At 46.7% G+C, this 27,622-nt stretch overlaps 1 protein-coding gene across 1 annotated transcript in view; it reads left to right on the top strand.

Moving 5' to 3' along the window:
- KIF21B (kinesin family member 21B) overlaps positions 1-27,622 on the top strand; it is a 1,425,990-nt gene that overhangs the window by 1,261,624 nt on the left and 136,744 nt on the right. The window contains exon 38 of the mRNA XM_040424150.1: positions 23-48. Coding sequence (XP_040280084.1) covers positions 23-48 — 26 coding nt within the window. The remainder of the gene's footprint in view (positions 1-22; positions 49-27,622) is intronic.

Below are 27,622 nucleotides of genomic sequence, written 5' to 3'. Positions count from 1 at the left end.
CTGGTATATCTGTATTCAGGAGAAGTTGAAGGAATGTGTTTTTGGGGTGTCTTTTTACATATACCATGTCTGAGGTGAGATAATATCTTGGTCTCAAATGCCAACTTTGTATAAAAAATGGGAGAAAAAAGTTGTCTTTTGCCAAGATATTTCTCTCAGCCAGCATGGGTATATATAAAATGACACCCCAAAACACATTCCCACCTTCTCCTGAGTACGGAGATATACCAGATGTGTGACCACTTTTTTGCAGCCTACGTGGGCAAAGGGGGCCCATATTCCAAAGAGCACCTTTCGGATTTCACAGGTCATTTTTTACAGAATTTGATTTCAAAACTCCTTACACACATTTGGGCTCCTAGAATGCCAGGGCAGTATAACTACCCCACAAGTGACCCCATTTTGGAAAGAAGACACCCCAAGGTATTCCGTTGAGGGGCATAGTGAGTTCCATGGAAGTTTTTATTTTTGTCACAAGTTAGTGGAATATGAGACTTTGTATGAAAAAAAAAAAAAGATCATCATTTTCCACTAACTAGTGACAAAAAATAAAAATTCTACGAACTCGCATGCCCCTCACGGAATTACCTTGGGGTGTCTTCTTTCCAAAATGGGGTCACTTGTGGGGTAGTTATACTGCCCTGGCATTTTCCAGGGGCCCTATGTGTGGTAAGTAGGTAAATGACCTGTGAAATCCGAAAGGTGCTCTTTGGAATGTGGGCCCCTTTGCCCACCTAGGCTGCAAAAAAGTGTCACACATCTGGTATCTCCGTACTCAGGAGAAGGTGGGGAATGTGTTTTGTGGTGTCATTTTACATATACCCATGCTGGGTGAGAGAAATATCTTGGCAAAAGACAACTTTTCCCATTTTTTTATACAAAGTTGGCATTTGACCAGATATTTATCTCACCCAGCATGGGTATATGTAAAAAGACACCCCAAAAAACATTCCTCAACTTCTCCTGAATACAGAGATACAGATGTGTGACACTTTTTTGCAGCCTAGGTGGGCAAAGGGGCCCAAATTCCTTTTAGGAGGGCATTTTTAGACATTTGGGATACCAGACTTCTTCTCACGCTTTGGGGCCCCTAAAATGCCAGGGCAGTATAAATACCCCACATGTGACCCCATTTTGGAAGAAGACACCCCAAGGTATTCAATGAGGGGCATGGCGAGTTCATTGAAAAAAAAATTTTTGGGCACAAGTTAGCGGAAATTGATTTTTTTGATTTTGTTCTCACAAAGTCTCCCTTTCCGCTAACTTGGGACAAAAATTTCAATCTTTCATGGACTCAATATGCCCCCTCAGCGAATACCTTGGGGTGTCTTCTTTCCAAAATGGTGTTATTTGTGGGGTGTTTGTACTGCCCTGGCATTTGAGGGTCTCCGCAATCATTACATGTATGCCCAGCATTAGGAGTTTCTGCTATTCTCCTTATATTGAGCATACGGGTAATGAGATTTTTTTTTTCCGTTCAGCCTCTGGGCTGAAAGAAAAAAATGAACGGCACAGATTTCTTCATTCGCATCGATCAATGTGGATAAAAAAATCTCTGCCAAAAAAAGAAAAAGGAGGGGAAAGGCGTCTGCCAGGACATAGGAGCTCCGCCCAACATCCATACCCACTTCAGCTCGTATGCCCTGGCAAACCAGATTTCTCCATTCACATCAATCGATGTGGATGAATAAATCTTTGCCGGGATTTTTTTTTTTATATATACAAAGTGTTTGCCAAAGTATATGAACACCGCCACCTCCTCAGCTCATATGCCTCGGCAAACGTATCTTTTACTGCAGAGGAGAAATCTCGTCTTGCAGCGCCGCATACACCGACTTGCGTGTAATCTGACAGCAGCGCAATGCTTCTGTCCGAATGCACATCAGTGCTGCAGCTGGTCGATCGGTTGGTCCACCTGGAAGGTAAAAAAAACAAAACAAAAAAGAAAAAACCAGGCCCGCAAAGCAATAACTTTATTAACTTTAGAACAGAACATATTAACTTTTTTAAACTTTTTTAACTTTTTTACTTACCGGTAATTTTTTTTTTGTTTAGTTTTTTTTACCTTTATAGAACAAACCTCTCCTTCCCCATGGGACAATGTGCAAAGCGCAAATCGCCCAAAGATGTGGCGAAGTACGTTATGCACTTTATCCCAGGTGAAAGGAGAGGTTTGCAGCAGCTGAGAGTAAAAGGGCCCTAATAGCCCTGTGTGCCTGTCCTGTGAGATGCAATCCCTATGCTAGGTGTACCTGTGTGTGGTACTTCCAGAAACACTCACCAAAGCATAGGGCAGGGTGGTCAGGACAGTCAGGACAGAAATAGCGGGTGTCACGCCTTATTCCACTCCTGCTACAGACACGACATCTTTTTCGGGGTGACGGTTGGGTTGAGGTACCAGGAACGACACTGGGAAAATGTCGCTCGTGTAGACGGCTAACTACACTGGTGGATGGGGCCACGGAACCTCCTGGGTAAAGGAGGTTCTCGATGATCTCTTCCTGGAATTTGAGGAAAGATCGTGTTCTCCCAACCTTACTGTAGAGAACAAAACTATTGTACAGCGCCAATTGAATTAAATATACAGACACCTTCTTATACCAGCGTCTGGTTCTGCGGGAAACTAAATACGGAGACAACATCTGGTCATTGAAGTCCACCCCTCCCATGAGCGCATTATAGTCGTGGACACAGAGGGGCTTTTCAATGACACGGGTTTGCTCGCTCAATTTGGATTGTCGTGTCTGCGTGAATGGAGGAGAGCATGTAAACGTCACGCTTGTCTCTCCATTTCACCGCGAGCAGTTCTTCGTTACACAAGGCAGCCCTCTCCCCCCTTGCAAGACGGGTGGTTACAAGCCGTTGGGGAAGCCCACGCGACTAGTTCGCGTGGTGCCACAGGCGCAAATCCGTTCTAGAAACAAATGCCTAAAGAGGGCCACACTTGTGTAAAAATTGTCCACATAAAGATGGTACCCCTTGCCGAATAAGGGTGACACCAAGTCCCAGACTGTCTTCCCACTGCTCCCCAGGTAGTCAGGGCAACCGACCGGCTCCAGGGTCTGATCTTTTCCCTCATAGATCCGAATTTTGTGGGTATAGCCTGTGGCCCTTTCACAGAGCTTATACAATTTGACCCCATACCGGGCACGCTTGCTTGGGATGTACTGTTTGAAGCCAAGGCGCCCGGTAAAATGTATTAGGGACTCGTCTACGCAGATGTTTTGCTCGGGGGTATACAAATCTGCAAATTTCTGGTTGAAATGGTCTATGAGGGGCCGAATTTTGTGGAGCCGGTCAAAGCTGGGTGGCCTCTGGGACGGGAGGTGGTGTTGTCGCTAAAATGCAGGAAACGGAGGATGGCCTCAAATCGTGCCCTGGACATAGCAGCAGAGAACATGGGCATGTGATGAATCGGGTGCGTTGACCAATATGACCGCAATTCATGCTTTTTTGTCAGGCCCTGTTGAGGAGAAGGCCCAAAAAAATTTTAAGTTCGGAAACTTGGACTGGTTTCCACCGGGAAGGCTGGGCATAAAAGCTTCCCGGGTTGGCGGATATAAATTGTGTGGCATACTGGTTGGTCTCTGCCACGACTAAGTCCAAGAGCTCCGCAGTCAAGAACAGCTCAAAAATCCCAGGGCCGAACCGATTTGAGCCGTCTCAACCCGAACTCCAGACTGGGCGGTGAAAGGGGGAACTACAGGTGCGGCTGAAGTTGGTGACTGCCAATCAGGGTTTGCCAGCACCTCAGGGATTCTAGGGGCTCTACGGGCCTGTCTGTGCGGTGGCTGCGACGGGGTAACTAGTGCACGTGCCACCGTACCAGCTTCAACTGCCCTTCTGGTGCTCGCCACGTCACCATGTTGTACGGCAGTGCTGGTACTAGGTCCAGGGAGGGCTGCGCTGCTGGTGTATGCCTCACCACGTGATCCGGCAGCGACAGCCCCACTCTGCTGCTCTTGAAGCGGATCCTGCATAACCTGTGGTCTAGCGACACGGGGGCCGGGTACGCCTGGTGCTGCCAGGGACCTCCACCTCCTCGTCCGAACTTTGGGTCAGAGAGCCACTGCTTTCCACAGGTTCATATCCTGACCCGCTAGATTCATCAGATGAGGGTTCCCACTTCTCATCCGACTGGGTCAGAATCCTGTAGGCCTCTTCAGAAGAATACCCCCTGTTTGACATTTTGGACTACTAAATTTAGGGGTATTCCCTGAGACTACCCAAGAAAAAAAGCAAGCCTGTCTTACAAAGGGGAGGCTAGCGAAGTACCGGAGGCCGCTGCGGTTGATAAAAAATATCAAAACTGATTTTTTATCGCCGCAGTGCGTGTAAAATGAATGTGCAGTGATCAAAAAAATATATATTTTTTGTCACTGCGGTGGGGCGGGGCGTGGGTGAACGCACGTGTGGGCGACCGATCAGGCCTGATCGGGCAAACACTGCGTTTTGGGTGGAGGGCGAACTAAAGTGACACTAATACTATTATAGATCTGACCGTGATCAGTTTGATCACTTACAGATACTATAAAAGTACAAATGCTGATTAGCGATACGCTATTCAGCGAATAAAAGTGACTGCGGTGCGGTGGGGTGGGCGCTAACTGACGCTAACTACCTAACCAAGGGGCCTAAACTATCCCTAAAACCTAACAGCCAATACCAGTGAAAAAAAAAAAGTGACAGTTTACACTGATCACTTTTTTTCCTTTCACTAGTGATTGACAGGGGCGATCAAAGGGGTGATCAAAGGGTTAATTGGGTGCAGGGGGGTGATCAGGGGCTACAGTGAAGTGTTTGGTGTACTCACAGTTCAGTCTGCTTCTCTGCTGGATCCAACCGACGAAAAGGACCAGCAGAGAAGCAGAGAAGCCATATAACAGATCATATTTTCTAATATGATCTGTTATATGACTTTTGATTGGATTTTTTGAAAATCGCCAGCCTGCCAGCCAATGATCGTTGCTGGCAGGCTGGTGACGAACTTCTTCTTTGAATTTTGCCGGCCCGCGATGCGCATGCGCGGGCCGGCTCTGAGCGAAATCTCGCGTCTCGCGAGATGACGCGTATATGCGTGATTGTGCGCAGCGCTGCCACCTCCGGAACGCGAATCTGCGTACAGCGGTCCGGAGGTGGTTAAAGCGTCCATCCAAGTTAGTAACTTCTCTCCCTCAGAAGGACAAGATGTGAGAAAAAACAAGGGAGAGACTTTTCTAAAATTAGATTAGTGGTATACGAGTCCTTATCAAATTGGAACAGTTTCAATGGAGTCCAGGAGAAATGGGACTACTTAAAAGTGGCACTATTGAAGGCAACAGATAATTGCATTATGCTTGTCAGTAAAAGCAAAAAAAGGAAGAGACCACTGTGGTACTCAGCAGAAGTGGCCAAAATCATTCAAAACAAAAAGATATCATTTAGTAATTATAAAAAATAAAAATAAACGAGGATGACAGGGAAATTTATAAGATTAGGCAGAGAGAGGCCAAGCAAGTTATATGGAAGAAGATAAAGAACTAGCTGACTGCCTCAATGAATGCTTCTGTTCAGTTTTTACAAAGAAAATGAAGGAAAAGGACCTCCATTAGGGAGGAAGACTAATGAATCTTTTGATGCATGTGTCTTTCAAGAGGAAGAGGTTCTAAGTCAGCTGTCTAAAATTAATACAAATAAGTCACAAGGGCCTGATGGGATACACTCAAAGCTATTAAAAGAGTTTAGCGGTGTACTAGCAAAACCATTAACAGATTTATTGAACCAATCATTGGTAACAGGAGTCGTCCCAAAAGATTAGTGTAACAGATGGACCCTTTTATATTATTTTATGTTCGGCTGTCGGTACACTTTCCCCCCTTCCCCTTTTTCCTGTTCCATTGTTTCCCAAGATCAGGGAAGTGTCCCAGGAACACTGCCAGACCTGTTTAAACTAGCTGCCGTGTCCCCCTTCAACCTCCCATCAGCCCTTGCTATTGTCTGACCCCACCTTTCCTTGTATTATAGTAATCTATTTACTATATTGTATGTAATTAGGCCGTTGGGGGGTTTGAAACCATGTGTCCAGTTACTGGGGAAATTACCTGGTGGACATTCTCTTGGACATTGACTCGCTTCTTCAGCTACAAGGGGATTTAAGTGGAGATATTGATGGTATGTCTTGAAGCTCCGCAACAATTGGTGGCAAGCAGCGGGATACAAGCCTTGCAGCAGAAAAAAGCAGCAGCAGTTTGTGCAGATAACAGGACGTTTCAGTTTGGTTATACGAATGGAACTGTGAATGGAGATGAACTATGCTGGATTAAAACGGACAACATTGAAGGAATTGCTGGGAGCGAGAGGGCAGATAGCCAGCAATAAAACGAATTGCTGAACTGACCGAGGGAGATTGGGCACGCAGTATGGCAACAGAAACCAGAGAGTCAGAGTTCGACAGAGAGGTGAAATGCAGGCTAGCATTTTATGGAGAGAATCCCTCCATAGAGCTGGTAAAAGCAACCATTAACCAGGTGATGGCTTGATCACTGCATGGGAAGAGAGAGAACCAACTCCGGATAACAGAGCAGCGGGCATTGGAAAGACTGCTAACTAGTACTCCGGTTCCAGAACCCAAAGTCAAGGTACCGCATGATGCGTTTAAAAATTTTGTGGAAGCCGAGGATGAGATTGACGGCTTCCTGCAAGACTTTGAACGGCAGTGCAGGCTACACCAGGTACCCCCAGCAGACTGGGTACGGATCCTCGCTGGTAAGCTCTCTTGCCATGCAGCAGAGGCATATAGAGCTGTACCTGACGAGATTGCAGACTGTAACCGGGTGAAAGAGGTAATTTTGGCAAGATATGTCATCACCCCAGAAGCATACAGGAGACAATTCAGGGACACTAAAAAACAGGAAAAAGACTCATACAAAGAGTGGGCGTGCCACATGCATAGGGCAGCACTAGCCTGGCTACAGGCAAGCCAAGCTTTTTTAGCAGAGGAACTAAATCCAGAAGTGCAGGACTGGGTAAGGGACCGGAAACCTACCACTCTATCCGACGCAGCTGGACAGGCAGATGACTACCAGGATGCCCGCAGACAATCCAGGGTAAGCTTCAGATCCAATCCCAGACCAATACACCCTGGGCCACCAGCACCACAATGCACAGGGCTCCTGCCTAGTATCCCAGCAAACAGATCGCAGCACCATACAGTGCCATGCCTGCAAAAAGTTTGGGCATTATTAGAGGGACTGTACCCTTAACCAAAACCAGGCTGCATGGATCCGTCCAGGTCCGCCTCCTTCAGCACGAGCAGCCGCCCACTACTACCATACAGAGGCTGTCCCGCTTAACATCAGAGCAGAGGATCTAGAGGAACACTGGGGTGTTCTACACGAGGCAGACCCAATACAGGCAGAGACTGATAATCAACAGCATCACAGGCAGATGGTTATCCTCAACGGCTGCGCGATTCCGGTGCCACCCTCACCCAGGTGGGACGACATCTGGTTGCAGAGAACGACCGCACTGGGGGGTTCTGTAGCTGTACGGGTGGCGGGAGGGACCATCCACAAATTACCCACAGCCAGGGTACATCTACATTGGGGTGTGGGGGCGGTAATGGTTAATGTTGGGATGATCAAAGACCTACCCGCTGATGTTTTGCTGGGAAATAATCTTGACCCGATGACTTCCGCTTTTGTACCCTCCCAGGGTACCAACGAGACCAATCCCATTACTACCAGGTCACAGGCCCATTCCCTGAACAACCCGGCACACTCTGAGATCCAGGTAAGAACCCTCCCCAAAACGTTCACCCTATCCCCTGGGAAACCCCTGCAGCATTTGGCCAGGAAACCATTAGTGACCCTATGTTGCAGGTTTATAGGGATAAAGTTAACCAGACCCAGACAGGAATAGAAGGAGAGAGATATTTTGGCAGCAGGGGTTATTGTACCGGGACTCTGAAAGGGTCACAGCAGGGTCCCCACCTATCTCCACCCGACAGCTAGTAGTCCCACAGAAGTACAGGAGGGAGTTATTACAGATCGCGCATGATATCCCCCTGGCAGGACACTTAGGGGTCAGCCGCATTAGGTACAGGTTTACCCACAATTTTTTGGGGCCGGGCATCTCTAAAGATGTTAGGCAGTACTGTCAAACATGCGACACATGCCAACGAGTAGGTAAAAGAGGGGATCGCCGCAAAGCTAAGTTGCAACCCCTACCCATCATCGAAGAACTGTTGGGACGGGTAGCGGTAGATATTACAGGACCGTTTGCCAAACCCAGCCCGTCAGGCAAAAGGTACTGTATATTTTAACTATAGTGGATTATACAACACGGTATCCAGAAGCTGTGGCTCTGACTAATATTCAGGCAGAGACGGTGGCGGAGGCATTGATGCGAGTCTTCTCTCAAATGGGTTTTCCCAGAGAGATAGTCTCGGATCAGGGTACTCAGTTCACTGCATAAGTCACCCAACAGCTGTGGAAACTGTGCGGCATCAAATCCATCGTTAGTTCACCTTACCACCCCCAGACGAATTGCTTGTGTGAAAGATTTATTGGCACCTTAAAACAGATGCTTAGCACCTTTACTGACACCTGTCGAGACTGGGAAAAATTGTTGCGGAGCTCCAAGACATACCATCAATATCTCCACTTAAATCCCCTTGTAGCTGAAGAAGCAGGTCAATGTCCAAGAGACAATTTCCCCAGTAACTGTACGACACACAGTTTTGGGAGTAAACTGACTTTACTAGGCATGGCACACATGGTTTCAAACCCCCAACAGCCTCATTTGCATACAATAGAGTAAATAGATTACTATAATACAAGAAAAGATGGGGTCAGACAATAGCAAGGGCTGATGGGAGGTTGAGGGGGGACACGGCAGTTAGTTTAAACAGGTTTGGCAGTGTCCCTGGGACACCGCCCTGATCTTGGGAAACAATGGAACAGGAAAAAGGGGAAGGGGGGGTGTACAGACAGCCGAACATAAAATAATATAAAAGGGCCCATCTGTTACAATTGGAAATTAGCAAATGTTGTGCCCATTCACAAGAAAGGTAGTAGGGAAGAATTGGGCAACTATAGGCCAGTAAGCCTGACATCAATAGTGGGGAAATTATTGGAAACCATACTTAAGGAGAGGATTGTGGAACATCTAAAATCCCATGGATTGAAAGATGAAAAACAGCATGGGTTTACTTCAGGGAGATCATGTCAAACTAATCTTATAGATTTTTTTGATTGGGTGACTAAAATAATAGACGACGGAGGTGCAGTAGACATCGCTTATCTAGACTTTAGTAAGGCTTTTGATACTGTCCCACATAGAAGGCTTATCAATAAATTGCAGTCTTTGTGCTTGGACTCCCATATTGTTGAATAGATTAGGCAGTGGCTGAGGGACAGACAACAGAGGGTTGTAGTCAATGGAGTATATTCAGACCATGGTCTTGTTACCAGTGGGGTACCTCAGGGATCTGTTCTGGGACCCATATTGTTTAACCTCTTGGGGACACAGGGCGTACCGCGCGGCGGGCGGTGATCGGAACAGAGTGCCTGCTGAAATAATTCAGCAGGCTCTCTGTGACAATGCCGAAGGTGGTCCTGTGACCCCCCCCCCCCCATATCGTTGATCAGTCAATTCAGACCTGCGGTTTGCTGCGTTTCCAGGTTATTCGGGTCTTTGGTGACCCGATAGCCCGGAATAGGATGGTGATCGGTGGTGTGATAATGTCACGCCGGGGAGTGGGGGAACCCCCATCGCGCAATGCTCTGGCTACCAGGCCGCAATGCAGAGAAAAGAGAGCTGGTCACCTCCTACTGCGTCCCTAATCCTCTCCCTGACTCCTCACTGTATGAGCGGACCCCGATGGTAGGACGACTCATACTCAGGATTCCTAGAAACCCTAAGTCGCCCTAGTAATTCTTCACTAAGTAGTCGAGACACTCCCACCCCTTAAAGCCCCCCCCCAACCGAAAAGGGGAAGCTGGTGGGGCCAAACAACAGGGAGGGGGGGAGGGGCAATGCCTGATAACCACCAGTGTCTCCCTCCAGAACTGCCGCCAACAAACCTGAACCGTCACAAAGGTCCCAGGTCGTCAGCCACTAAAGCAGACTGGAGGAAAGAACAACTGTAGGCACTGCCAGACAGGTACCCGTATCTCCCTCCAGAACTGCCGCCAACCTACCTTAACCGACACCTAGGTCTCAGGCAGCCAGCCACCAAAGCAGTCTGGAGGAGGGACACTGGACACTGCGTCCAACTCAGGAAAACTTTCCTACTCCAGGTCGCTGCCAGACATTCCCAGACCAGCACTGAGCAGGTATACCAAGGAATACTGCCAGCAGACGACCAGAGCAAGGAACCCTGAGAGGGAAGAGGGGTCACCAACACGGACACGGTTAGCAAGGTGGCGGGGAATAAGCCACCAACCGCGCCGTTAACGGTGAACCCTATAACGCTCTCCCTCCGGAGAACGCGCATGTATGCCGAGAACGGAAGGCAATACATGCTGCACCCTCTTTCAAAGGCACGTGACTGCGGAACCTCTATTTGTGATTATGTCACGCCGGGGAGTGGGGGAATCCCCCATCGCGCAATGCCATGGCTACCAGGCCACAATGCAGGGAAAAGGGAGCTGGTCACCTCCTACCGCGTCCCTAATCCTCTCCCTGACTCCTCACTGTATGAGCGGACCCCGATGGTAGGACGACTCGTACTCAGGATTCCTAGAAACCCTAAGTCTCCCTGGTAATCCTTCACTAAGGAGCAGGGGAGAGACAACCTGTTCATCCCAGTCATGGAGGAACAGGAGTCTCTATCTGAGGCCAGTAGCTGACAGAATGCAAGACTGTGGGTGAAACAGTATGGCAGGTAAGTCACACAGCAACATAACAATGCTATCTACACTTACCTGCCACAGCCGAGACGGACAGAGGCTCCAGGCTGGGAAACCCACAGTCTTGCCTTCGCTTAACCCCTCCGGGAAAGCACGCCCCTTTCGGAGCCATCACACCACCATGCGCATCTCCAAACAGGGACCACACCAAAACTACATACACCAGGTGGGGGAGGGAAAACAGAAACATACTGGAGGGGACAAACTGACATAGCAAAGGAAACAGAATCACAAATAAGGGTGACTCACACAGACATCAAACCTACAGCCAGGGAGCAAAGCTCCAACACAAGCTGACAAGCAAACTCTGACCTCAGGCAGCAACACACCAACATATAAAGAGGCCAGAGGTCACACCCACCACAGAACATTAACCCTGTGCAAACCAAAAATGGGGAAACACCACAACCCAGGGAAAATGGCTCACATGCAAACACCGTTGCCAACAGCAACCGCACGTGTAGACACAGAGTCACGACTTAACCAAGGGTCGTGACAGATAATACACCACCAATCACCATCCTTAGATCCTGAAAGGTGATGGTGACATCACCTCTCAGGATCGCTTCCGATTGGCTGCACAGGCGGGCGGGGGTTAACTTCCCCCATCTCTGCTCTCCTCCTCCACATTGCTTCCTGGAGTGAGAGAGAGGGCAGCCCGTCGTCCAGCTCCTGAGCCCAGCAGCCCCACTAAAAAGGTACCTAGGGAGAGCTTAGATTAGGCAGGGATAATCAGGGAAAGTTAAGGAAAAAAAAAAAAAGTTTTATTTTTGCATTACCCTGATCGGGTGTCGGGGGTCCACAGCACAGGGGTGCTGCAGCTTGCCCTTCTGCCCCCCACCCCCTCCACACACATTTTTTGGGGCACATTATTTTTTGTGTGTGCGTGCGCTGACTGTTTCCGGCACTCTTATCGTCCGGCCACTGTTAGCGCATCGCTCACCCCACCGCTGATCAGCGAGTTTGAATCTTTTTTTTTTTCTTCACATTTTTATTTATTTATTTATTTATTTTTGTTAGGTTTAGGTTAAGTACGCAAACACCTGTGCCCCTACACACACGCACACTAAATAAAGTTTTCCACACACACACACACACACACACACACTCCCCTATGGCCTGCCAGACATTCTCGTCCAAGGAGGCATACGCCCTGCTTGCCTTCGACTCCGAGAGCCCCAGTGAGGACGAGGATGACCCCACTTTCCTCTTGTTATCCGCGTCCTCCTCATCATCTAGTGATGATGATGAGCCCCCAAGGCGGCGGAGCAAGGGGACCCCCATGCCAGGGACCCTGTGGCCCACACTAGTACGAGAAGCTCTGGGGCTCGTACTAGTTTTCAGGCCCACCAGATAAGTCCACCTGAGCCCCCTACCGGTGAAGTTGCATGGTGTACCCCAGAGGATTTTGAGCCCGTGATTCCTGATTTTGTTGGCCAATCAGGAATCCAAATTCCCACAGTAGGCTTCACTGAATATGACTATTTTAGTTTTTTTTTCAGTGACCACTTTGTGAATCTGATGGTGGAGCAAACAAACTTGTTCGCCCAACAGTTCATTGCTCAACACCCGTGCTCCTTTTTGGGTAGGTCCGGTGGCTGGACTCCGGTCAGTGCAGCTGAGATGAGGACATTTTGGGGCCTCGTGCTGCACATGGGCATAGTAAAAAAAAAACAGTGTCAGGCAGTACTGGAGTGGAGACGTCCTCTACCAGACCCCACTCTACTTTATGGCCTTGACACGTTCCCGTTTTGAGGCCATCCGGAAATGCCTGCATTATGCAGATAATGCAGCATGTGCCCTCCAAATTTTTGGAGGCCTATGTACCTGAAAGGGAGGTCGCTGTTGAGTCTCTCATTGCTTTCAAGGGTAGACTCATTTTCCGCCAGTATGTTCCCTCTAAGCGGGCTAGGTATGACGTGAAGCTGTACAAACTTTGTGAGAGTACCTCAGGGTACACTTACAAGTTTTGTGTGTACGAGGGGCGAGATTCCCGTATTGAACCCCCAGAATGTCCCCCCACTCTGGGTGTTAGCGGGAAACTTGTGTTGGACCTTATGCACCCACTGCTAGATAAGGGTTACCACCTGTATGTGGATATTTTTTATACTAGTATCCCCTTGTTCCAGTCCCTCGCCGCCAGATCCACGTCTGCTTGTGGGACCATGCAGAAAAATCAACTGGCCTCCCTACCCACCCTTTCCAGGTACCTATCCCCAGGGGTGAGACCCGTGCCCTTACCAGTGGAAACCTGTTGCTGGTCAGATATAAGGACAAGAGGGATGTCCTTGTACTGTCCACAATTAACGGTAATGGCATCACCCTGTCCCTGTGCGAGGTACCGCGGCAGCGGTCCTCAAGCCCGATTGTATCGTCGACTGCAATCGGTATATGGGAGAAGTTGGTCTCTCTAATCAAGTCCTCAAGCCATATAACGCCATGCGCAAAACCCGGGCATGGTGCAAAAAAGTTGCGGTCTACTTGGTACAGGTTGCCTTGTACAACTCTTTTGTGCTGTCCCGGAGCGCTGGCAACACAGGGAAATTCCTGCAGTTCTATGAGGCAGTCCTCAAGGCCCTGATCTTTTCTGACCGGGAAAGAGCAGGCCAGAGTACCTCAGGAACTGGAGGCGCCCGGATCGTCCCTGGCCAACACTTTCCAGGTGTGGTCCCCCATACTGTAAAGAATGGACGGTCCCAAAAAAAGTGCAGAGTGTGTCACAGGAGGGGGATACGGAAGGACACCACCACTCAGTGTGACACGTGCCCTGATCATCCGGGCCTCTGCATTGACGGTTGCTTCAGGGAGTACCACACTTCCATGGAGTACTAAATTTATATTCCCCTTCCCTAATTTTTATTCTATTTGGCCACAGACAATCGGCCAGAAAAATAAAAAATATATAAAAACTATGGCTGTTCCTTTTTTTACACCGTTTTTATTTTATTTTTTTGACTGTGTTCATCTGAGGGGTTAGGTCATGTCTTATTTTTATAGAGCAGATTCTTACGGAAGCGGCAATACCTAATATATCTACTTTTTAAATTGTACTTAGGTTTTACACTATAATATTCTTTTTTAAACAAAAAAAAAACATTTTTGTATCTCCATAGTCTGCGAGTCAGTTTTTATTTTTATTTTTAGCCATGTGACGTTTTGATCGCTTGCTATTACACATGTAAGGTGACAAAAAAAATGGCCTTACATCACAAAAAGTGTAATAGCAAGCAATCAAAAAGTCATATGCACCCCAAAATAGTGCCAATGAAATCGTCCTCTCATCCTGCAAAAAATTATCCCCTACTTAAGACAATAGGCTAGAAACAAAAAAAAAGAACTCTTAGACTATGGAGATGCTAAAATGTTTTGATTTAAAAAAAAAAAAGGATATTATAGTGTAAAACCTAAATAAATAAAAAAAAGTAGACATATTAGGTATTGCCGCGTCCGTACGAATCTGCTCTATAAAAATAACACATGACCTAACCCCTCAACACAGTCCCTAAAAAATAAAAATGGTGCCAAAACAGCTATTTTTTGCCAAATTTTCCATTTTAATCCATTTTTTTCCGTTAACAAAGCAAGGGTTAGCAGTCAAACAAAACAAATATTTATTGCCCTCATTCTGTAGTTTTCAGAAACACCCCATATGTGGTCGTAAAATGCTGTATGGCCAAACGGCAGGGCGCAGAAAGAAAGGAGTGCCATATGGTTTTTGGAACGCAGATTTTGCTGGACTGCTTTTTTTTTTACACCATGTCCCATTTGAAGCCCCCCTGATGCACCTTTCATCTCCATTTGCCAATAACTCTTGTGGAACACCTAAAGGGTTAAAAAAGTTTGTAAAATCAGTTTAGAATACCTTGAGGGGTGTAGTTTGTTTTATGTAAGCCTCAAAAAGTGACTTCAGAACTCAACTGGTCCTTAAAAAGTGGGTTTTGAAAATTTCTGAAAAATTTCAAGATTTGCTTCTAAACTTCTAAGCCTTGTAACGTCCCCAAAAAATAAAATGACATTCCTTAAATGATCCAAACATGAAGTAGATTTATGGGGAATGTAAATTAATGACTATTTTTGGAGGTATTACTATGTATTATAGAAGTAGAGAAATTTAAACTGGGAAATTAGCAAATTTTTCAAAATTTTTGGTAATTTATATATATTTTTTAATGAATAAAAATGTGTTTTTTTTTACTCCATTTTACCAGTGTCATGAAGTACAACATGTGACGAAAAAACTATCTCAGAATGGCCTGGATAAGTAAAAGTGTTTTAAAGTTATTCACACATAAAGTAACACTGGTCAGATTTGCAAAAAATGGCCTGGTCCTTAAGGTGAAAATGAGCCCGGTCCTTGAAGGGTTAATATCTATATCAGCGAAACTGTAGAAGGCCTCGATGGTAAGGTGTGTCTTTTTGCTGATGACACAACGATTTGTAACAGGGTTGATGTTCCTGGAGGTATACACTCAATGGAAAAGGATTTAGGAAAATAGAGGAATGATCAAAAATCTGGCAACTAAAATGTAATGTTAATAAGTGCAAGATAATGCACCTGGGGCGTAAAAACCCAAGAGCAGAATATAAAATCAGTAATACAGTCCTAACCTCCTTATCTCAGGAAAGGGATTTAGGGGTCATTATTTCAGAAGACTTAAAGGGGTTATCCGAGTTATGGGAAAAAAAAATTAAAACCTCATAAAATTCATCAGGACATACATATACATTGGTTAAGCTTGATTTCTTAAGAGAGAAACCCATATGTCCACCTTCTCATGGTTCTGTTATTACTGTGTTTACATGCTGAGGAGGCGTATAACAACAATGCCTGAGTTCTCCCTCATGAATATTTGTGGGCGTGAACAACCTGACCTTCCCCTCAGCCTGCTCTGCACAACCTAAGTTTGCATTTTAAAAAACAGTCACATGATCATCTCCTAGCTCACACAGGCAGATCTTCCTGTCACATTGCAGATACAGCTATGGCTCAGATACAGCTACGGCTCAGATACAGCTACGGCTAGGATGCAGCTACGGCTCAGATGCAGCTACGGCTAGGATGCAGCTACGGCTAGGATGCAGCTACGGCTCTATCTATAAGATGGACATATAGCTGTATCTAAGCTATTGCTGTATCTAAGCTATCACTGATTCTAAGCCACCACTGTATCTAAGCTACAGCTGTATCTAAGCTATCGCTGTATCTAAGCTACAGCTGTATCTAAGCTACCGCTGTATATAAGCTACCGCTGTATCTAAGCTTTCGCTGTATCTAAGCTACCCCTGTATCTAAGCTATCGCTATATCTAAGCAACAGCTGTATCTAAGCTATCACTGATTCTAAGCTACAGCTGTATCTAAGCTACCGCTGTATCTAAGCTACAGCTGTATCTAAGCTATCGCTGTATCTAAGCTACCACTGATTCTAAGCTACAGCTGTATCTAAGCTACAGCTGTATCTAAGCTACAGCTGTATCTAAGCTATCGCTGTATCTAAGCTATCGCTGTATCTAAGCTACCGCTGATTCTAAGCTATTGCTGTATCTCAGCTACCGCTGTATCTAAGCTATAGCTGTATCTAAGCTACCTCTGTATCTAAGATACAGCTGTATCTAAGCTACAGCTGTATCTAAGCTATTGCTGTATCTAAGCTATCGCTGATTCTAAGCTACTGCTGATTCTAAACTATCGCTGTATCTAAGCTACCGCTGTATCTAAGCTATTGCTGTATCTAAGCTACCTCTTTATCTAAGCTATCGCTGTATCTAAGCTACAGCTGTATCTAAGCTATTACTGTATCTAAGCTATAGATTAGATAAAGATATATCTTGGATGCAGATATAGATATAGCTATAGCTATATCTAAGCTATATGATGGACAATTATTCCCTAGGGGGGGTATTAACATTATAATGGGGACTTGTTGAGGGGGCCAGGGCTGTAATAACAATCCCCAGAAGCGGGAGGGGAACGTGTAAACTGGCCCAAGTGAGGGAAGGAGCCAGACACATACCCTGCTGCTGGTGCTGCTGCTGGAGAAAATCTATCACCTCGGCTCTGGTAAGTATCGCACATGAGCGATCGCTTACCATCACCGAGGCTGTGTGAGGAGAGGGAGAGAGGGGCGAGCACCAAAGGCTCCGACGTCTCGTTTACAGAGCCGGGCCACTCCCTCAAGCAGGGAGACGGCTGTAAACGAAACGTCATCAGCAGAGCAGAGCCGAGGCAGTGTGAGGAGAGCTGGAGGGGGGAGGGCACCAGAGGCTCTGACGTCTCGTTTACAGAGCCGGGCCACTCCCTCAAGCAGGGAGACGGCTGTAAACGAAACGTCATCAGCAGAGCCTAGGCAGTGTGAGGAGAGCTGGAGGGGGGAGGGGGGAGGGCACCAGAGGCTCTGACGTCTCGTTTACACAGCCTGGACAATCCCTCAAGCAGAGAGAAGCTTGTAAACGAGACATCAGCAGCAGAGCAGAGCCGGGCAGTGTGAGGAGAGCTGGAGGGGGGAGGGGGGAGGGCACCAGAGGCTCTGACGTTTCGTTTACAGAGCCTGGACACTCCCTCAAGCAGGGAGAAGCTTGTAAACGAGACGTCAGTTCCTGAGCAGGGTTGATGACGTCGGGGGTCACATGACCCAAATGTGAACTGGCTAAACAGAGCAAAATAGCTAATGTAAGTGATTTACAAAATAGTTTCATATAATACTATAAGAGTTATTAGCATAAATGTATTTAACTCGGATAACCCCTTTAAAGGTAGGCAGACAATGTCATAGAGCAGTAGGAAATACTAGCAGAATGCTTGGGTGTATAGGGAGAGGCATTAACAGTAGAAAGAGGGAGGAGCTCATGCCGCTCTACAGAGCACTACTGAGACCTCATTTGGAGTATTGTGCGCAGTACTGGAGACCATATCTCCAGAAGCATACTTTGGAGAGAGTTCAGAGAAGAGCTACTAAACTAGTACATGGATTGCAGGATAAAACTTACCAGGAAAGCTTAAAGGACCTTAACATGTATAGCTTGGAAGAAAGACGAGACACAGGTGATATGATAGAAACTTTTAAATAAATAAAGGGAATCAACAAGGTAAAAGAGGAGAGAATATTTAAAAGAAGAAAAACTGCTACAAGAGGACATTAGAGGGGCAAAGGTTTAAAAGTAATATCAGGAAGTATTACTTTACTGAGAGAGTAGTGGATGCATGCAATAGCTTTCCTGCAGAAGTGGTAGCTGCAAATACAGTGAAGGAGTTTAAGCATGCATGGGATAGGCATAAGGCCATCCTTCATACAGGGAGTGCAGAATTATTAGGCAAGTTGTATTTTTGAGGATTAATTTTATTATTGAACAACAACCATGTTCTCAATGAACCCAAAAAACTCATTAATATCAAAGCTGAATATTTTTGGAAGTAGTTTTTAGTTTGTTTTTAGTTTTAGCTATTTTAGGGGGATATCTGTGTGTGCAGGTGACTATTACTGTGCATAATTCTTAGGCAACTTAACAAAAAACTAATATATACCCATTTCAATTATTTATTTTTACCAGTGAAACCAATATAACATCTCAACATTCACAAATATACATTTCTGACATTCAAAAACAAAACAAAAACAAATCAGTGACCAATATAGCCACCTTTCTTTGCAAGGACACTCAAAAGCCTGCCATCCATGGATTCTGTCAGTGTTTTGATCTGTTCACCATCAACATTGCGTGCAGCAGCAACCACAGCCTCCCAGACACTGTTCAGAGAGGTGTACTGTTTTCCCTCCTTGTAAATCTCACATTTGATGATGGACCACAGGTTCTCAATGGGGTTCAGATCAGGTGAACAAGGAGGCCATGTCATTAGATTTTCTTCTTTTATACCCTTTCTTGCCAGCCACGCTGTGGAGTACTTGGACGCGTGTGATGGAGCATTGTCCTGCATGAAAATCATGTTTTTCTTGAAGGATGCAGACTTCTTCCTGTACCACTGCTTGAAGAAGGTGTCTTCCAGAAACTGGCAGTAGGACTGGGAGTTGAGCTTGACTCCATCCTCAACCCGAAAAGGCCCCACAAGCTCATCTTTGATGATACCAGCCCAAACCAGTACTCCACCTCCACCTTGCTGGCGTCTGAGTCGGACTGGAGCTCTCTGCCCTTTACCAATCCAGCCACGGGCCCATCCATCTGGCCCATCAAGACTCACTCTCATTTAATCAGTCCATAAAACCTTAGAAAAATCAGTCTTGAGATATTTCTTGGCCCAGTCTTGACGTTTCAGCTTGTGTGTCTTGTTCAGTGGTGGTCGTCTTTCAGCCTTTCTTACCTTGGCCATGTCTCTGAGTATTGCACACCTTGTGCTTTTGGGCACTCCAGTGATGTTGCAGCTCTGAAATATGGCCAAACTGGTGGCAAGTGGCATCTTGGCAGCTGCACGCTTGACTTTTCTCAGTTCATGGGCAGTTATTTTGCGCCTTGGTTTTTCCACACGCTTCTTGCGACCCTGTTGACTATTTTGAATGAAACGCTTGATTGTTCGATGATCACGCTTCAGAAGCTTTGCAATTTTAAGAGTGCTGCATCCCTCTGCAAGATATCTCACTATTTTTGACTTTTCTGAGCCTGTCAAGTCCTTCTTTTGACCCATTTTGCCAAAGGAAAGGAAGTTGCCTAATAATTATGCACACCTGATATAGGGTGTTGATGTCATTAGACCACACCCCTTCTCATTACAGAGATGCACATCACCTAATATGCTTAATTGGTAGTAGGCTTTCGAGCCTATACAGCTTGGAGAAAGACAACATGCATAAAGAGGATGATGTGGTCAAAATACTCATTTGCCTAATAATTCTGTACAGGGTGTATACGATAGGGCCAGGGGCTATTCATAATATTCAGTATATTGGGCAGACTAGATGGGCCAAATGGTTCTTATCTGCCGACACATTCTATGTTTCTATGTTCTATGTTTTCTGTCCGGTTAATAAATAATTTTTGGGCCTGTAGTCCACTTGCCTGCAGTAGAATTGATATCCATGGACTGTCTAATATACCTCCAGCCACATAATCACTTGATCTTTTCTGTCCGGTGAATGCCTAATGTTTGAGGCCTGTACTACACTAGCCTGCAGTAAAATTGATATCCAATGACCGTCTGATATACCTCCAGCCACATAATCACTTGATGTTTTCTGTCCAGTGAATGAATAATTTTTGGGGCCTGTATGTCACGGCGGACAGGATATCAGATACATAGAAAAATAAACAAAACAAGTTTCGCCGAGAGGAATACAAAGAATAAACCCACTGCCACTGGCGACTTGGATGGCCTAATATGACCTTTTGCCAAACTCTCGGCAATATACTTCCGCATGACCTCTCTTTCAGGTTGAGAAAGATTGCAAAGCCGAGACTTTAGCAACTTAGTCCCTGGGATGAGATTAACTGGACAATCATAGTCACGATGAGGGGGCAATTCCTGAGCCCCACCCTCTGAAAAGACATCCGCAAAATCTGACAGATACAGAGGTAGAGCCGTAGTAGATAGAGTTGAGCGAACACCTGGATGTTCGGGTTCGAGAAGTTTGGCCGAACTTCCCGGAAATGTTCGGGTTCGGGATCCGAACCCGACCCGAACTTCGTACCGAACCCGAACCCCATTGAAGTCAATGGGGACCCGAACTTTTGGGCACTAAAAAGCTAGAGGGCTGCAAAAAGGCAGCAACATGTAGGTAAATCCCCTGCAAACAAATGTGGATAGAGAAATTAATTAAAATAAAAAAAATAAAAATAAAAATTAACCAATATCAATTGGACAGAGGTCCCATAGCAGAGAATCAGTCTCTTCATGCCATAGCAAAGAATCTGGCTTCATGTCAGCAGAGAATCAGTCTCTTCATGCCATAGCAGAGAATCTGGCTTCATGTCAGCACAGAATCAGTCTTCATGTCATAGCAGAGAATCAGGCTTCACGTCACCCACCACTGGAACAGGCCACTGTCACATATTTAGGCCCCGGCACCCAGACAGAGGAGAGAGGTCCCGTAACAGAGAATCTGGCCTTATGTCAGCGCAGAATCAGTCTTCATGTCATAGCAGAGAATCAGGCTTCACGTCACCCACCACTGGAACAGGCCACTGTCACATATTTAGGCCCAGGCACCCAGGCAGAGGAGAGAGGTCCCGTAACAGAGAATCTGGCCTTCTGTCAGCACAGAATCAGTCTTCATATCATAGCAGAGAATCAGGCTTCACGTCACCCACCACTGGAACAGGCCACTGTCACACATTTAGGCCCCGGCACCCAGACAGAGGAGAGGTTCATTCAACTTTGGGTTGCCCGGCAATATAATGGTAAAATGAAAATAAAAATAGGATTGAATGAGGAAGTGCCCTGGAGTAGAATAATATATTGTTAAGGGGAGGTAGTTAATATCTAATCTGCACAAGGGATGGACAGGTCCTGTGGGATCCATGCCTGGTTCATTTTTATGAACGTCAGCTTGTCCACATTGGCTGTAGACAGGCGGCTGCGTTTGTCTGTAATGACGCCCCCTGCCGTGCTGAATACACGTTCAGACAAAACGCTGGCCGCCGGGCAGGCCAGCACCTCCAAGGCATATAAGGCTAGCTCTGGCCACGTGGACAATTTGGAGACCCAGAAGTTGACTGGGGCCGAACCATCAGTCAGTACGTGGAGGGGTGTGCACAGGTACTGTTCCACCATGTTAGTGAAATGTTGCCTCCTGCTAACACGTTCCGTATCAGGTGGTGGTGCAGTTAGCTGTGGCGTGGTGACAAAACTTTTACACATCTCTGCCATGCTAACCCTGCCCTCAGAGGAGCTGGCCGTGACACAGCTGCGTTGGCGACCTCTTGCTCCTCCTCTGCCTTCGCCTTGGGCTTCCACTGGTTCCCCTGTGACATTTGGGAATGCTCTCAGTAGCGCGTCGACCAACGTGCGCTTGTACTCGCGCATCTTCTTATCACGCTCCAGTGTAGGAAGTAAGGTGGGCACATTTTCTTTGTACCGGGGATCCAGCAGGGTGGCAACCCAGTAGTCCGCACACGTTAGAATGTGGGCAACTCTGCTGTCGTTGCGCAGGCACTGCAGCATGTAGTTGCTCATGTGTGCCAGGCTGCCCAGAGGTAAGGACAAGCTGTCCTCTGTGGGAGGCGTATCGTCATCGTCCTGTGTTTCCCCCCAGCCATGCACCAGTGATGGGCCCGAGCTGCTTTGGGTGCCACCCCGCTGTGAACATGCTTCATCCTCATCCTCCTCCACCTCCTCCTCATCCTCATCCTCCTCATCCTCCAGTAGTGGGCCCTGTCTGGCCACATTTGTACCTGGCCTCTGGTGTTGCAAAAAACCTCCCTCTGAGTCACTTCGAAGAGACTGGCCTGAAAGTGCTAAAAATGACCCCTCTTCCTCCTCTTCCTCCTGGGCCACCTCCTCTTCCATCATCGCCCTAAGTGTTTTCTCAAGGAGACATAGAAGTGGTATTGTAACGCTGATAACGGCGTCATCGCCACTGGCCATGTTGGTGGAGTACTCGAAACAGCGCAACAGGGCACACAGGTCTCGCATGGAGGCCCAGTCATTGGTGGTGATGTGGTGCTGTTCCGCAGTGCGACTGACCCGTGCGTGCAGCAGCTGAAACTCCACTATGGCCTGCTGCTGCTCGCACAGTCTGTCCAGCATGTGCAAGGTGGAGTTCCACCTGGTGGGCACATCGCATATGAGGCGGTGAGCGGGAAGGCCGAAGTTACGCTGTAGCGCAGACAGGCATGCAGCAGCAGGGTGTGAACGCCGGAAGCGCGAACAGACGGCCCGCACTTTATGCAGCAGCTCTGACATGTCGGGGTAGTTGCGAATGAACTTCTGCACCACCAAATTCAGCACATGCGCCAGGCAAGGGATGTGCGTCAAACCGGCTAGTCCCAGAGCTGCAACGAGATTTCGCCCATTGTCGCACACCACCAGGCCAGGCTTGAGGCTCACCGGCAGCAACCACTCGTCGGTCTGTTGTTCTATACCCCGCCACAACTCCTGTGCGGTGTGGGGCCTGTCCCCCAAACATATGAGTTTCAGAACGGCCTGCTGACGTTTACCCCGGGCTGTGCTGAAGTTGGTGGTAAAGGTGTGTGGCTGACTGGATGAGCAGGTGGAAGAAGAGGAGGAGGAAGCTGAGTAGGAGGAGGAGGAGACAGGAGGCAAAGAATGTTGCCCTGCGATCCTTGGCGGCGGAAGGACGTGCGCCAAACAGCTCTCCGCCTGGGGCCCAGCCGCCACTACATTTACCCAGTGTGCAGTTAGGGAGATATAGCGTCCCTGGCCGTGCTTACTGGTCCACGTATCTGTGGTTAGGTGGACCTTGCCACAGATGGCGTTGCGCAGTGCACACTTGATTTTATCGGACACTTGGTTGTGCAGGGAAGGCACGGCTCTCTTGGAGAAGTAGTGGCGGCTGGGAACAACATACTGTGGGACAGCAAGCGACATGAGCTGTTTGAAGCTGTCTGTATCCACCAGCCTAAATGACAGCATTTCATAAACCAGTAGTTTAGAAATGCTGGCATTCAGGGCCAGGGATCGAGGGTGGCTAGGTGGGAATTTACGCTTTCTCTCAAATGTTTGTGAGATGGAGAGCTGAACGCTGCCGTGTGACATGGTTGAGATGCTTGGTGACGCAGGTGGTGGTGTTGGTGGTACATCCCATGTTTGCTGGGCGGCAGGTGCCAACGTTCCTCCAGAGGCGGAGGAAGAGGCCGAGGCGGCGGCAGCAGCATAAGAGGCCGAGGCGGCAGCAGCAGAAGAGGTAGCAGGGGGAGCCTGAGTGACTTCTTTGTTTTTAAGGTGTTTACTCCACTGCAGTTCATGCTTTGCATGCAGGTGCCTGGTCATGCAGGTTGTGCTAAGGTTCAGAACATTAATGTCTCGCTTCAGGCTCTGATGGCACAGCGTGCAAACCACTCGGGTCTTGTCGTCAGCACATTGTTTAAAGAAGTGCCAGGCCAGGGAACTCCTTGAAGCTGCCTTTGGGGTGCTCGGTCCCAGATGGCGGCGGTCAGTAGCAGGCGGAGTCTCTTGGCGGTGGGTGTTCTGATTTTGCCCACTGCTCCCTCTTTTGCTACGCTGTTGACTCGGTCTCACCACTGCCTCTTCCTCCGAACTGTGGCACGACCTTCATTCCATGTGGGGTCTAGGACCTCATCGTCCCCTGCATCGTCTTCCACCCAGTCTTGATCCCTGACCTCCTGTTCAGTCTGCACACTGCAGAAAGACGCAGCAGTTGGCACCTGTGTTTCGTCATCATCTGAGACGTGCTGAGGTGGTATTTCCATGTCCTCATCATCAAGAAACATAAGTGGTTGTGCGTTAGTGCATTCTATCTCTTCCACCTTTGGGGAAGGGCTAGGTGGATGCCCTTGGGAAACCCTGCCAGCAGAGTCTTCAAACAGCATAAGAGACTGCTGCATAACTTGAGGCTCAGACAGTTTCCCTGATATGCATGGGGGTGATGTGACAGATGGGCTTGGTTTTCATGCGCCATCTGTGCGCTTTCTGCAGAAGACTGGGTGGGAGATAATGTGAACGTGCTTGATGCACTGTCGGCCACCCAATTGACTAATGCCTGTACCTGCTCAGGCCTTACCATCCTTAGAACGGCATTGGGCCCCACCAAATATCACTGTAAATTCTGCTGGCTACTGGGACCTGAGGTAGTTGGTTCACTAGGACGTGTGGCTGTGGCAGAACAGCCACGTCCTCTCCCAGCACCAGAGGGTCCACTAACACCACCACGACCATGTCCACGTCCGCGTCCCTTATTAGATGTTTTCCTCATTGTTCCCGTTCACCACAATTTTGAAAATGGCAAATTTGGGAATAGTTTTTCAACCCAGAACAAAAACTGTGCTTTCTGAATGACACTATCAGCACCTTGAATCTAAGATATCCTTTTTGGGATAGATTTCAAGTAGGCCTCATATAGCATAAACTACTTATTTTGAGAATGTCAAATTTGGGAATAGTTTTTCAAGCCAGAACAAAAACTGTGCTTTTACGGTCACTACAAATAACTTGACCAGCTCAAACAGTACAGATTTGGTTGAATAGAAATGTGAGACCTATTTTTTTTTGCGCTGTGTGACAGGTATACGTTTAATCACAGAATTAGACTTGTATCTGCACGGTAGCGTGTGTTTTAAGTTTTTCTGAATGACACTATCAGCACCTTGAATCTAAGATATCCTTTTTGGGATAGATTTCAAGTAGGCCTCATATAGCATAAACTACTTAGTTATTTTGAGAATGTCAAATTTGGGAATAGTTTTTCACCCCAGAACAAAAACTGTGCTTTTACGGTCACTACAAATAATTTGACCAGCTAAAACAGTACAGATTTGGTTGAATAGAAATGTGAGGCCTATTTTTTTTTGCGCTGTGTGACAGGTATACGTTTAATCACAGAATTAGACTTGTATCTGCACGGTAGCGTGTGTGTTAAGTTTTTCTGAATGACACTATCAGCACCTTGAATCTAAGATATCCTTTTTGGGATAGATTTCAAGTAGGCCTCATATAGCATAAACTACTTATTTTGAGAATGTCAAATTTGGGAATAGTTTTTCAACCCAGAACAAAAACTGTGCTTTTACGGTCACTACAAATAACTTGACCAGCTCAAACAGTACAGATTTGGTTGAATAGAAATGTGAGACCTATTTTTTTTTGCGCTGTGTGACAGGTATACGTTTAATCACAGAATTAGACTTGTATCTGCACGGTAGCGTGTGTGTTAAGTTTTTCTGAATGACACTATCAGCACCTTGAATCTAAGATATCCTTTTTGGGATAGATTTCAAGTAGGCCTCATATAACATAAACTACTTAGTTATTTTGAGAATGGCAAATTTGGGAATAGTTTTTAACCCAGAACAAAAACTGTGCTTTTACGGTCACTACAAATAACTTGACCAGCTTAAACAGTACAGATTTTGTTGAATAGAAATGTCAGGTCTATTTTTTAAGCGCTGGGTGACAGGCTCAACTTGCCCCTGAAGTAGTATATGGCCAAAAAATAACCACACTATTGATGGTTAAATGCACTTGGGTGACACAGGCTCAGCCTGCACCTGATGTAGTATATGGCCAAAAATTAACCACACTGTTGATGGTTAAATGCACTTGGGTGACACAGGCTCAGCCTGCACCTGATGTAGTATATGGCCAAAAATTAACCACACTGTTGATGGTTAAATGCACTTGGGTGACACAGGCTCAGCCTGCACCTGATGTAGTATATGGCCAAAAAATAACCACACTGTTGATCGTTAAATGCACTTGGGTGACACAGGCTCAGCCTGCACCTGATGTAGTATATGGCCAAAAAATAACCAGACTGTTGATGGTTAAATGCACTTCGGTGACACAGGCTCAGCCTGCAGCTGATGTAGGATATAGCAAAAAATAACCACACTATTGATGGTTAAAAGCACTTGGTGGTAGCTTGTGCTGGCGCACCACAAGCCACAAAATGGCCGCCGATCACCCCAGAAAAAAGTGATCTAAAAACGCTCTGGGCAGCCTAAAAAAAGTGAGCAAGTCGATATTAGCACTTCAATGATCCACAGCTGGAGATCGATCACAGAATGAAGTCTTTTGGAGGAGTTAATCTGCCTAATCTCGCCCTAACGTCGCAGCAGCAACCTCTCCCTATGCTTGAATCAGCAGAGTGACGTGCAGCGCTACGTGACCCAAGCTTATATAGAGGCTGGGTCACATGCTGCACTGGCCAATCACAGCCATGCCAATAGTAGGCAAGGCTGTGATGGCCTCTTGGGGCAAGTAGTATGACGCTTGTTGATTGGCTGCTTTGCACCTTTCAAAAACCGCCAAGAAAGCGCCGAACACCGAACCCGGACTTTTACGAAAATGTTCGGGTTCGGGTCCGTGTCACGGACACCCCAAAATTCGGTACGAACCCGAACTATACAGTTCGGGTTTGCTCATCCCTAGTAGTAGACACTCCAGAGATAGATGTGCCAAGACAATTATCCAAACAAAATTCACTCCAACCATTGATCTGTCTTGCTTGCCAATCTATAATTGGGTTATGTTTTGTCAACCACAGTAACCCTAAGACTATAGGAGTGGGCAAGTCCTTCATGACAAAACAAGACATAATCTCAACATGTGAATCACCCACCCTTAACATAATACCATGAGCAATATGAGTGAGACTCCTTTGAGAAAGAGGGGAAGAATCAATTGTGAAAACTGGAATCTCTCTTTCTAAAGTGCAAGTACTTAGACCCAGATTTTGAAGAAAAAGAAAATCAATAAGGTTTACCCCAGCACCACAGTCAATGAATACTTCAACAACAAAAAATTCTTGAGTCTAGCGCCACCATAGCTGGAAGGAGAAAACGAGTACTACAGGGAGCTTGCATACCTGCTTGCTCCACCACTCAATTCACACTACCAAGAGTCAGGAATGTTTTTTTTTCTCTTTAACCCCTTAAGGACTCAGCCCTATTTCACCTTAAGGACTTGGCCATTTTTTGTAAATCTGACCAGTGTCACTTTAAGTGCTGATAACTTTAAAACGCTTTGACTTATCCAGGCCATTCTGAGATTGTTTTTTTTTTGTCACATATTGTACTTCATGACACTGGTAAAATTAAGTCAAAAAAATTATTTTTTTTAGCATAAAAAAATACCTAATTTACCAAAAA

Source organism: Bufo bufo, chromosome 3, assembly GCF_905171765.1.
Source record: "Bufo bufo chromosome 3, aBufBuf1.1, whole genome shotgun sequence".
Classification (NCBI taxonomy): Eukaryota; Metazoa; Chordata; class Amphibia; order Anura; family Bufonidae; genus Bufo; species Bufo bufo.
The sequence above is the reverse complement of the archived record's forward strand: the minus strand, read 5'-3'. Positions and strand labels throughout refer to the sequence as shown.